General features: G+C 43.8%; 1 protein-coding gene across 2 annotated transcripts in view; it reads left to right on the top strand.

The window, feature by feature from the left end:
- Nucleotides 1-10,726, top strand: part of CLPX (caseinolytic mitochondrial matrix peptidase chaperone subunit X) — a 32,845-nt gene extending 22,119 nt beyond the window's left edge. For both annotated transcript variants that reach the window (XM_078621279.1, XM_078621271.1), the window contains 8 exons: nt 1,435-1,716; nt 2,703-2,867; nt 4,220-4,308; nt 5,272-5,436; nt 6,699-7,001; nt 7,371-7,463; nt 7,933-8,039; nt 8,244-10,726. In XM_078621279.1, the coding sequence (XP_078477405.1) occupies nt 1,435-1,716; nt 2,703-2,867; nt 4,220-4,308; nt 5,272-5,436; nt 6,699-7,001; nt 7,371-7,463; nt 7,933-8,039; nt 8,244-8,334 (1,295 nt within the window). In that variant the 3' untranslated portion in view covers nt 8,335-10,726. The remainder of the gene's footprint in view (nt 1-1,434; nt 1,717-2,702; nt 2,868-4,219; nt 4,309-5,271; nt 5,437-6,698; nt 7,002-7,370; nt 7,464-7,932; nt 8,040-8,243) is intronic.
- The last annotated feature ends 1,280 nt before the right edge of the window (nt 10,727-12,006 follow it).

Here is a 12,006-nt window from a genome sequence, read left to right as displayed (position 1 = left end):
ATGTTTTGACTATTCCTCATGCATGAGTGTATGCAGCGTAGTTGTGAGAAAGACTTCACGAATGCAAGGGTCCTGTTTTTGTGCCAAGAAGTACCCCCCACAAACCATGCCCACCCATGACAGAGTTCAAGTGCAGTCTGTGTTGGGATATTTTGACTGTCTTGGGTGATGCTTCAAATAAAACCCTTACAGTGACTGATTAGATTCAGTTTAAAAGATAGATTGTTTGGTTAGTGATGAGACATCGCCGCCTTGCAATTATTATGCCGTGGATGGAATGTCCTATTGCTAATCTAGTCATTGCTCTTCAGAGTTTGGAAAAAGCCTTACCCTGAAGAGCAACACTGCCTTGAATACTGCTCTCTGCTTCCAGCGCCCAGCCTGATGTTCACGGTTCTTTGTGCATGCAGAAACACTTGCCAAGCCAAATTAATATTCCCTTCTATTTCACGACATGAACTGTCTGCGTACAGTAAAACCTTGGATTGTTAGCATAATTCGTTCCGGAAACGTGTTTGTAATCCAAAGCACTCGTATATCAGTTGTGATCACGTGACGCTCGGCAGACAAAGCGTATACACGTACTACTCGTATTGCAAGAGCTAGCTCGTTTATAAAATTAATATTTACTTTAAAAAAATTGCTCGTCTTGCAAAACACTCGCGGACCAAGTTACTCGCAATCCAAGGTTTTACTGTATTCTGTTTTTGATAAAATTATCATTTCCAATTGTTTCAAAATATTAACAGCTGTGATTTTCTAAACATGTCTTGGCTTTTTTCTCTCTTAACACTTGCAGATATTGTTCTGTGTATGTGTGTTGTGTGCGTTGTTCACAACGTGTTTTCACAGCCAGTTTCACATGCAGCGCGAGTTTGCTTAGGGCCGCCATTGTCACTCTGGGTTCTCCCCACATGTGAAATGCAAAATAAAAGAAAAATTTTCCCGTTTACAGTCGTCATCAAGGTTTTCATAGAAAATGTGTTCAAAAAGTTAACTAACCGCAAAACATGCTTATCGAGAGAATTGGTGCCCATTTATAGTACAGTTAATAAAGAATCTAGTATGCTGTTTATACTTGTTTGCATACTAATATTTGCTGTCAGGTCAAACACAATATTTGAATTTCAGTGCAAAAGAGTAGGTAAATCAAAATTATTCTAATCAGGCAAAGGATTAACATCACCCATACATTTCAGTATAAAAGGCACGAATGCTGCTTACTCTTGCTACAAAAAAACATCCAAACCTCCCTTTGCTCACTGGAATAAAGTTTTGTAAAAAAAAAACACTTTACACAGAAAATGTGTCTAAAGTCACTTCCCACTGCTCACAGATTCCGCACCAAAAGGTGCAGCAGAGGCGTTGTCTTATTGGTGGAGCACCACATCGAGCACGTTTACCTCCTCCGTCCCCTCTCCCCGGCATGCGCAGAGCTGTTGCAGATCTCTGGGATCGGCCTTCACAGCAATGCGCTGGGGGCGTCGGCGCAGCAGCAGGCGGCGGCCGCGGCGGCAGCAGCAGCAGCGGGGACCGGCCAGCAACCGGGGGCGCCCCCGGCGGCAGCAGCAGCAGCGACATCAGCAGGAGACAAGGGGCCGGAGGGGGGCCCGGCTCCGCCACGCGAGCGCCGCGCCAGCGACGTGCTGGACGCACCCACGCACGACATCCGCCTGGAGAAGAGCAACATCGTGCTGCTGGGCCCCACCGGCTCCGGTCTGTTGTTTGGAGTCTACGCTCGTGCTGAAGTAGTTCTACCTCGACCCTTTCCCGTTCCGATGACGTACACGTAAAATAGAATAAATGTATCAGTGCCGAGGCTCCCACAAGGCCATGCGGGAGGGCGTGTGCCACGGTTTGGTGCCAGCTATCATATAGAGTGCGGTCGTGTCGCTACAGTTCTCTGTGGTCAGTACAATGTCTTTTAAAAACAACGGCGCTATGCCTCTAAATAAAATTAACGCTGAATCGCTTGCGCGTTCAGCGATTCGGCGGTGAACGGGACCCACCCTGCAACCTGCAGTCATTTCAGAACGGGAAAAGGTTAATGCTGCTTGTATCCAGGCCAAAGGTGCGGACGTGGTGCTGCTGCTGCTGCACTCTAAAAGTGTAATTCTGAATTGTTGTTCTCGTGCTCCTAATTGCCAAAAATGTAAGGAAAACATCCACAGGTAAATGTAATGGCTAGCATTGCGTGCATCTTGAATTGAGAAATAGCCATGTTACTTGGGCTGTTACTGATTTTTTTTAATCACTTCTTGCTCCTACATGGTGTTAAGCATTGTATTAAAATGTGTTATACAATGCTAATTTACTGACGTATCTAATGCTAATGGAGAATCAGGAATGTATAGTACAGAGAAGTGTGTCTTATTCATCAATACCGCCATCCACAAGAGTCCTTTTAATAATGCCCAGTTGGCAATCCCTGCATGATTGTGGACGTGTGCAGAGAAGGCTAGCAGGTGCTAAACAGTTTGTGACCGAGTAGGCGTTTCTTATACACTCTTTGACATTATACTTCTGCTGTGGAGCAGATGATTGTACTGTATACAGATGAAATGTAGGTGTGTGTTATCACATGCAATGGTGTTGTGCCCCAAATCGTGTGCTTTTATTTTGACAGAGCAATGCAAACATGGTATTGTGCTCTCCGCTGATGATGAACAAACTCCACCCCTTCGCACAACTTTTCTATGCAGGAAAGACCTTGCTGGCTCAGACGCTGGCTCGATGCCTGGACGTTCCTTTTGCCATCTGCGACTGCACCACGCTAACACAGGCGGGTTATGTGGGAGAAGACATCGAGTCTGTGATCGCCAAGCTGCTGCAGGATGCCAACTACAGCGTGGAGAAGGCGCAGCAAGGTAGCAGGTCTTGCTGCAGCATGGTCAAGCACACTGGAGCCGCCGATTCTCGTTCCGTTGACCAGTTTTTCCTGTCATCCCATGCGTCTGTGCACCACCGTAATCGCATATCGGCATCTCGGGTGCTCGTACGCACACCTCATTGTCATTCGGTTTGGATATTTCCTGCTCAGTTCATTGGTCACTGCAATGTACCCACAGTGTCTCTAACTCCGATTAGCACGGTTGGCTACGTACGGTGCGGAATAAGTTCAACATACATACAACTCGCCGCTCTTCCTGAATTATTTCCTCCACGCGCTATGTAATTGGTATGAAAATCAGTTCATTAACGTGCTGCACAGAGGGCAGTTTCCCTTATGTTTGTTGACATGATGGCCTAAATACGTTTCCTGTGTACCTCGAATTATAACTCAATGTTTTTGAGTTAACGTAATGGATGACATTAAATAGATCAATTTGTGCTACTGCTAAATTCATTTTAGCCATGCGCTAGTGAAAAGTTATGCTCATCCAGAACAAAAATCCTTAAAGTTTTGTAACTGCTTGTTGCAGCATGGCGTAAGTATTTCTAGTTCTAAAGAAATAGGAAAACTGCGCGAAGTCTCCCCCAAAGGCCTCTGGCCGTGGCTAGCAGACCTAGACATGACGCTTAGCTCCTTCAAGTATTGCCATACGCAAGAATATAAAATGGAAGAGTTGCAGCGCGAATACTTGAACATATGAAATGTTACTTATCCATGTTTAAGTTGCTTATGCAGCTTTGTGTGGTCTTATTTGCATTTTTTTAATTATAGTCTGGTATTTTCTAGACAAAATAGTCAACTTATAAATGTTTGTGGGCACCAATGGATAGTTTTCTCTGCGTTGTGAATTGTTTTACATTCAGCATTGGTTCTGGTTTATTTGCCGTAGTCATCGAAATGACCGTAAACGGTTTTTTATTTCAATATTATTAACTTTGGTTCAAGCAATTTACAAGAAGTGGACATTTTCAATTTTATAATTTTTTGTTGGAAGTTATGGGTGGCTTTAATTAGATTTTAGACTGTGAAAATATATACTGCATATTTGTCTAAGCCCTGTTGGTGATGTAAAAGTATTTTATTCCAAAAAGCAATTTTATTAATACAATGAAGACTATTATCTGAATAAAATACCAAACCTATTAACAATCGGATTAAAGCCGATTGAGACGGTGTGTTCACAGGACTTTTGGACAGATTATCATGAAGACAATCAACGAACATGCGACATGACAATATGTATTTAGTTCTACGGTGGCTTGTCTTTGTTAAAGCTTCGGCCCTGAAGCTTCTAAGCCGATGTTCCTGTGCTGTGTGCTCCCACAGGCATCGTGTTTCTGGACGAGGTGGACAAGATCGGCAGTGTGCCAGGCATCCACCAGCTCAGGGATGTTGGTGGGGAGGGTGTGCAGCAGGTGTGTGTGTGAGCGGTGGTGCAGCGGTTAGCACGCGGCACTTTGAACCCGGTGACCCAAGTTTGATTTTCGCTCACGGCCAAGACCACTGAGGATCATCTGAACTTGTCCTGGGCCTCCCTAAGGTCAACTTAGCCTCATGACAGCATGGCTAAATTTTGACTTAAAATTTTCGTGACTGCAGGAATTCATATTCTTGGCTCTCGCTTTACTTGTACTTGTGGTGCTTTGCTCCTTCATTGGTGCTGGCTGCCCTGCCCGTGCTCTTTAGGCCGCACAGCTTTGCTCACTTTGAAAGCCCCTTATAAGCACGAGTGTTTAACTGTTTGTTGCTAGATAAAAGGGGAAAACCTTTTCTCATATTTTGGTACTGGCAAAGGAGGTCCCTTATAAGCAGTTGCATTTGGAGGCTTGCCCCCTCTTTTCTCTCCGCCTGATGAAGACCGCTTGTGTTGCGTTCAAAACGTCGTGGTTTTTTGCTTTTATTTTTAATTTTTAATTATTTTTTTATTTACATTTTATTTTTATTTTCTATCTACGTGACTTTACCGAAAGAACCATGAATACAGTATGGCTATACAGGGGACCTCTCTGTACCTGTGTGCTGATGTAAACAGCCTTGCTCCTACTCTAATGTTGTGATTCTGTGATGAATTGTCAATGATTGATCATTTTTTGTCTTGCATTTACCATGTAATCTATTTCCTGATGATATATTATCTCATTGGTATAGTTTTGTTTGCTCCGTTAGTCTGAATATACCAGTCCTATGATTATCCTAAAGAATTCTCACACATTTGCAGATATCAAGAGCACAATAATTGATTGTACACAACGAATTGCTGCATCGCCGTGTTTCTGGTTGCTCGAGCGCTTTACTCCGAGACTGCACACCACACGGGTATTGTACGGCGGGAAAACAGCCTGATGCCGGCTGCTGTCTGTGCTCCGCACGTTCACCAGGGCCTGCTCAAGATGCTGGAGGGGACGGTGGTGAACGTCCCCGAGAGGAATTCGCGCAAGCTGCGTGGAGAAACTGTGCAGGTGGACACCACCAACATCCTGTTTGTGGCCTCTGGAGCCTTCAACGGCCTCGACCGCATCATTAGCCGCCGCAAGAATGAGAAGGTATTCATTTACCTTGGCTCCACAGTCTCCGCTGTGAGGCACTGTCTCGTTGTGTAATGCGTTGGGATTTTCTTGCGTGAACTGTCATTTTTCTAGGGCGGGTTTACAAGGACGCATTGCTTTAGTTGTACGCATTTACTGTCCTGAAGCGCAGTAGGCTAACTACCAAGCCACGCGTGTCCATCATCACCGCAGGTCCATCCCAACTCGCGAAACGTAAAAAAACATTTTTAAACGTCGTCGTTGCGTGTACAGCCTTTGGATTGAAAGTCACTGGAACCTCTGCACAGGAGAATCACCGCAGGTCTTGGGCTTGCAGCATTGTCTCGGAAATATGGCGCTGGATAGATAATTGTACTTATTAAAATTGTCGTCATAATCGTCTTATTGTTCAATAGCTAATGCTCTATTTCCAAAAACATGTTTACAGATGGATACCGTGTAGCAAATTTTTTATTTTTTTTCCTGAGTTCAGGTATTGAAGCCTTCACAGGAAAAAACACAACCAGTCCAATGCGAGCACCTATTCACATCACAAGTCTACATTGTGGCAGAAAATGTTTTATTCAGACAGTAAACTTATACTGCTATTCCAATGTCATTCAAAAACCACCCTGTAAAGCACTTTCGACAGAACATTTTCTTTTGTTACAAAAGCTTCTAAGTTTTCTATGTAAAAATAATTTTAAATCCCAATGATAATTCTTGGAAGTGGTGAATTCTTTTAACCTAGTTAAATGGGTCTGTTCACAGAACTTGGCAATTGCAGAACTAAATACAGTACAATCATGAGTTGATGAAGAGCTTGCCGCAGTAGCATGACCTTGAGGGGTTGTAGGGAGTTAAGTCTATCACAGAGGATTCATGAACTGGCAAGAGTCCCAAAGGCAGACCAAGGTGGAACGAAAATACGTGCAGATACAAGCGAGTGTCGGGAAATAGAGAGATAAGAGAGAGAATGTGGGAGGATAAGCACGAGTGGGGAGAGATATTGTCGCCGTACTGGAGAGATAATGTCACCAGGCCGACCCAGACAGAATTGAAAGCTGCGACCGTTTCTAATCGTGAGATGTCTTGCGGCACCATTGGAATTCCTTTTATGTACCCTCAATACACGTCAATTTGACTTCATTCAAACAATGCTGTCACACCGGCTAACCTCATGACGGTGATGCGATCAGATGTCGGCATTTGTGTCATCCATGTGTGTCACGCGCGTGCTCCATTTGTAAACTGCGTCACGTCTTCGCTCCCGATGCCAGTATCTGGGCTTCGGCACGGTGAGCGTGGGCGCTGGGCGGCGCGCGGCCGCCGACGCCGGGCGGGCACACGGCAGCGCGAGCGGCGACGGCAGCGCCGTGCAGGAGCAGGAGGAGCGCGATCGGCTGCTGCGCAACGTAGAGGCGCGTGACCTCATCGAGTTCGGCATGATCCCCGAGTTCGTGGGCCGCTTCCCAGTCGTGGTGCCGCTGCACTCGCTCGATGAGGCCATGCTGGTGCGCATCCTCACGGAGCCGCGCAACGCGCTCATCCCACAGTACCAGGCGCTCTTCAGCATGGACAAGGTGCTCCTCCCGTGTGTGCGCGTGAATGTAGTGCGGCGGGTTTAGTGTATGTGTGCGCGCGCGCTCGGAGCGGTGGCGCAGAGGTTAGCGCACTTCGCTGCCAACCTGGTGACCCGGGTTCGATTCCCGCTCACAGTCAACACAAGTGATGATTATCTGAACCCGAGGTGTCGACTCTTGCCTGAAATGAATACTTGGTGCGGTGTGTAAACATCACCACTTAGAAGAAAAAGGCGGTCGGGCGTGGTGCTGGCAACCCACCCCCTCGTATACAGTGCCAGTCTCCATAGGTGCTACTCGCTAACAGCACTTGTCCCAACTGTTGGTTAATGCTATACGGGGGATCTTTGTTTGTCTTGGTCTTTGCAGTGCGAACTCACCGTGTCGACGGACGCGCTTCATGCCATCGCTTGTATGGCGCTCGACCGGAAAACCGGGGCACGAGGTCTGCGCTCCATCATGGTGAGGGATCCCGGCGAGCGCGTTTAACAGCCGAACAACGCCTGTGCAAGGTCGTACGCACCTCCGATTAACACGTTTGGTTACGTGCGAAAGAAGTTCAACACACATACGTAACATGAAGCTATGAAAATAGTATCTTGCTTGGACTTGTTTAAAAGCTGCTGCCGTGTGAACGGAAGCAGGATGTAAAAGCCCTCTGGCATTGAAGGTTTCTCTCAATATGTTTTGGCTGCCGGGCTGTACGACACGCACAGCATTGTGCCGTATTGGCTGGTCCCAATTGCAGTGTAACGCATGGGGTGGACCCAAACTAAAATGGTCAAGTCACTGTCTTTATTTGAATTAAAAATAAATGTATTTTCAATTCACTGTTTTATTCATAATTAAATAAGCTTCAATTTTTTTAAATAAAAAAAGCCATTTGTTCTGTGCATTCCCAATACTTAAAATGTTGTGCATGTATTTGCAGGAGACCCTGCTGCTTGATCCTATGTTTGATGTGCCGTGCTCGGACATCATGGGAGTTCAGCTGGACAAGGATGTGGTGGATGGCAAGAAGCAGCCCTCCTATATAAGGTACATCTGATTGGATTATTCCCAACATTATTTAGCGTTTTGCAACAATGTTCCTGTTGTTACTGGTGTCAATGTGTATTGAAGTAATTGTGCTCAAGTGGAGCTATTTGAGGTGTAGAATCAAGTGTCCAACAACGATCACCCAAACGTTTTCTTGTCGGCTGGGTATTGTTTTAACGTCGCTGCTGTCCGTTTGTGTTGTAGAGCGCCTCCCAAGGACTCGACGGATGATGACTGTGACTCGGGGGTAGAAGATGACAATTGGCAGAGACAGCGCGATGCTGCGAACAACTGAATGCTTTACAGATGCCTGCTCCACAGGGCCTGTTAGCACCACCCTCTGGCATAGCTATAACCTCCCGTTTCGTAATCAGCCCAGAGCCATATATGGATAAACAATGGTTGCACAGTTAGGGGATGGCCTTGATAAGCATTCGACAGTCTGCACGATCCAATGTGCTGTAAAATGTTCACACGCGCTTGTTCTCTACCACCACAGGTGTTGTTTTTCAAGTGTCATTACAATGTAAACAATTCACAAGCAGTACTTTATTCTTATCAGAGAAAAAAGGCACGATCTATGCATTGTTAATTTGTTTTCAAAATGTGTCACTGCATTACCAAAAATGACATTGCTATTTCATTAGTGTCCTACTGTTGTTCCAATTATGAGTACTAAACAAGCATTGGACTGAATATACTGGCATACAGTGGGGAAAATTACTTTGTAATTAAGGTACTTTCTTTCAGCACCCCGACTCAAGTCCGTGGAGACGTCATCTAGACACAATGGCCTTTACGAAGCTTTGTCATGGTCTAGGTACGTCTCCGTCCCTTTAATGTAGAACAGAATATGTTTGCACGAGTGCAGGTTAAGATGTGTATCCATGCCACAGCAAGCAGCGTTGTAAAATAATGTTATTTTAAAATATTTTCACTGTTTTTCTTTGAAACTTAATGTGTTCAGAATATTTTCTTTTGTATCCAGGGTTTCATAAATATCTGTAAGCCTGGATTTTCAGAACTGTTGGACTATTGTTTATTTTTGTCATCTAAATGCTCTCTAGGTCTCCAAAAGGTGCATTGTAAATTGGAACTTGTCAGTTTGAAATATATTCAAATGAAATTGGTTTTGATGTCCACATGTTTTCTTTGCAGCCTCAATTGCGACTGTGTACTTTGTGTTAGTAATACCGATAAAAACGTGTGCCACATGCAATCCCACCCAATAAGAAACATGGAAAAGTAGGCAACAATAATACTTTAAGAATTATATTTAGGTTGTATTAAAAAAAATACGAAGCCTTCTCCCCGCATTATTTTCCTTCAGTGATACTGTACAATTGTACACGATGTGAAAATATGGACAGTTGAAAGAAATGTCTTATTCTGCACACATTTCATTTGATTGACCAGCATTTGTTGAAAATACATGGCTATTTAGTCCAGACATGTCTTTTGAAATGTTGCATTTTTTTTAACCAGTAATTCCCATTTTCTTAAGTGACCTGTGCAAACCAGAGTAATTATGTACACTGACCTTACGTTTCTCCGCAAGCGTTGTCTTGTTTTGTCTAAACAGATGATTAAATGTAAAATCAGTGCTGCTTCCGGACATTAAGGAAACCAGTTTGTCACAATTTACCTAAATGGGTAGCTTGGATGTTGTGAGTCGGTAAGCTTGGTAGGGTGATGGTTTCCGTGGGTAAAAATCAAGAACCACATTCACCACAAAAATGTTGAGATAAAAATTTCTGGAAAAAATGCCATCAGAAATAAAATGAAACGTCAGTAATTTTATAATAGGTGCATTTAGAGGTTACAATATCAATATGTTAATAACAGGGAGTGTATGCTTTTAATATTCAATTTTCAAATTGGTTATGTTAATCTAAACGAGGTTGTTGCCGATGGTCTAGGTGATGTTTGTAGAAAGAAACCTATCAAAACATTTGTATGTTTGACGAATTTGCATGCACACTGCGTCATCGTGGTTTCAAATGCTGTAAGTTGAGAGCCGCAGGTGTGGGACACTCGGAATGAGACTGCAATTTCAGACGATGGAGGAGGCGCCTATCAGCTGCGCAAACTTTGTGCAGTCGTGAGACCTCTGTTTGAAATAGTTTTCTCACGGTGCCAGGACAATCGTGTGAACGCATTCAAAGATTGCAAATCTACACAAGTGCTGCAGTGATTGTGTAACCACGATTGGTTTTCAGCTCAATTGGTAGGCATTTTATGAATAGTACTTTTATAACAGTGACCCAACAAATGTAAAACATTTAGTGTTGCACTAGCGAGGAGTGTGTTTTAAGTTACAATTGCTGTTCTGTTTCAAATGAACCGATACTTGTTTCCCAAAGGTCATCTGTGTACTTTAACAACGTGTACATGCAAAACCACAGGTTGATTGTGTAACTTATATTTTACCCCCATTGTGAAGGTGGTTTTAATTCTTACGGTTGGGGTCTGTCATGAGTAGTATGGCAACTAAAAGGTATATCGAACTTGTTTTTCTGAGTGAAAGTATTTCATTCAATGTGTATGTAGCTGGATAAATGGTTTGATTTTGGTGAATTCAGTGTTAAACACATGCATCTCTTTAAAAATAAAAAGCTGTGCATGTAAAGCTCATGTATAATGCTTTTTGTACTGTAAAAAGGTGCAATAAAATTTTGCTGGTTTAATATTGAATCCTTATTTTATTTTTTTGATATTGTATGCAACTGTAGGATGATGCTCTTTATGAAAAATTGTAGTTGTATGTTTATGTATACATTGTCTTAGGTTTGCCAAGAGCAGACATGCTTTTTTTCCCATCGATTCTGGACACCATATTTAATCTTTTGCCATTGTTTCTTGTGAATGAGCCATTGCGGTTGAATGTGTTCACATGAAAGTATGAATCTGGGGGAATACCCTAACGTTTTAAAAATGTATAGGTGTATGCATAATAGGCTGCTTGACACCAGTATTGGTGGACTTACGGAAGTATAGCTAATACCTTGCTGCAAAAATCTAATTTAATGGCTTGTGTGTTGGTGCAGTACAGGTCCCATACATGCAGATAAGCCATCACACCACTGTCCATACCACTGCCTTATGAAAATATGTAGGAGACCCCATCATGGTGAAGTCTGGATCATAAATTATTGAAACTAAGATGTATCAATGTAGCTGCTGCGACCCTCGCCAGGATAAGTGGACCGAGACACCAGCTTATGTAAGATGAATTGTGTAACGGGAGGCCAAAAAACTTGTTTTTTTCTTAGGGTGACCCTTGACACGCTTCAAGTGGTGAACACCTTGCTGTGTCCACACCCAGAAATCTAAAACAAGAGAGGTTGCCCCCAGGTCATCATCCTGTCACAATTTTCATGTTGGGTGACTTCTGGCACAGAATGGTTAGAATTGCGGTAAGGCCCTGGTAGTTGCCAGGCCGTCTTCCACAAGAACCCTGAGGAGCCCATAATTGTTGAGGGCACCTCTTACAAAGGCCCTCCAGGGATGTTGCCAGGGGAATTTGAGGGGGAAGCTCACCCCCACACGCATTGCCAGCTCCGTGTTTCCTTACCCCTTGTGGTCGGGAACACACCCGGCCTGGCAGAGGACAAACACAGCTGCGTGGGAGTGTGATGCAAAAGATAGAACATGTCTGATCATTCTGCTTTCGTATAGTTTTCGTTGAATGTTGAGGTCCTTCAATCCAAAGTAGCAGTAGACGCTGTATGGATTGCAGCAATGCCGCCAGGGTGTGCGGATGGTGCACTCGGTGATAAACGTACTGTCAATTATTACCCACCATTCTTTGATAGACAAACAGCAGTTCATAGCGAATAGAAACTTTAATAGGTTATAGTTTGTTTCAAAAACAGCTTTACAAAGCATGTAACAGTGTTAACCTTATTTCTCAAATTGCACTTTATACACATAGATGACCAACCCTTTTAGAAAGTTCAATATACAG

The sequence above is a fragment of the Lampetra planeri genome, chromosome 3, assembly GCF_965212315.1.
Source record: "Lampetra planeri chromosome 3, kcLamPlan1.2.h2, whole genome shotgun sequence".
Taxonomy (NCBI): Eukaryota; Metazoa; Chordata; class Hyperoartia; order Petromyzontiformes; family Petromyzontidae; genus Lampetra; species Lampetra planeri.
Note: the sequence above shows the minus strand (reverse complement) of the source record. Positions and strands in the feature narration are given on the sequence as shown.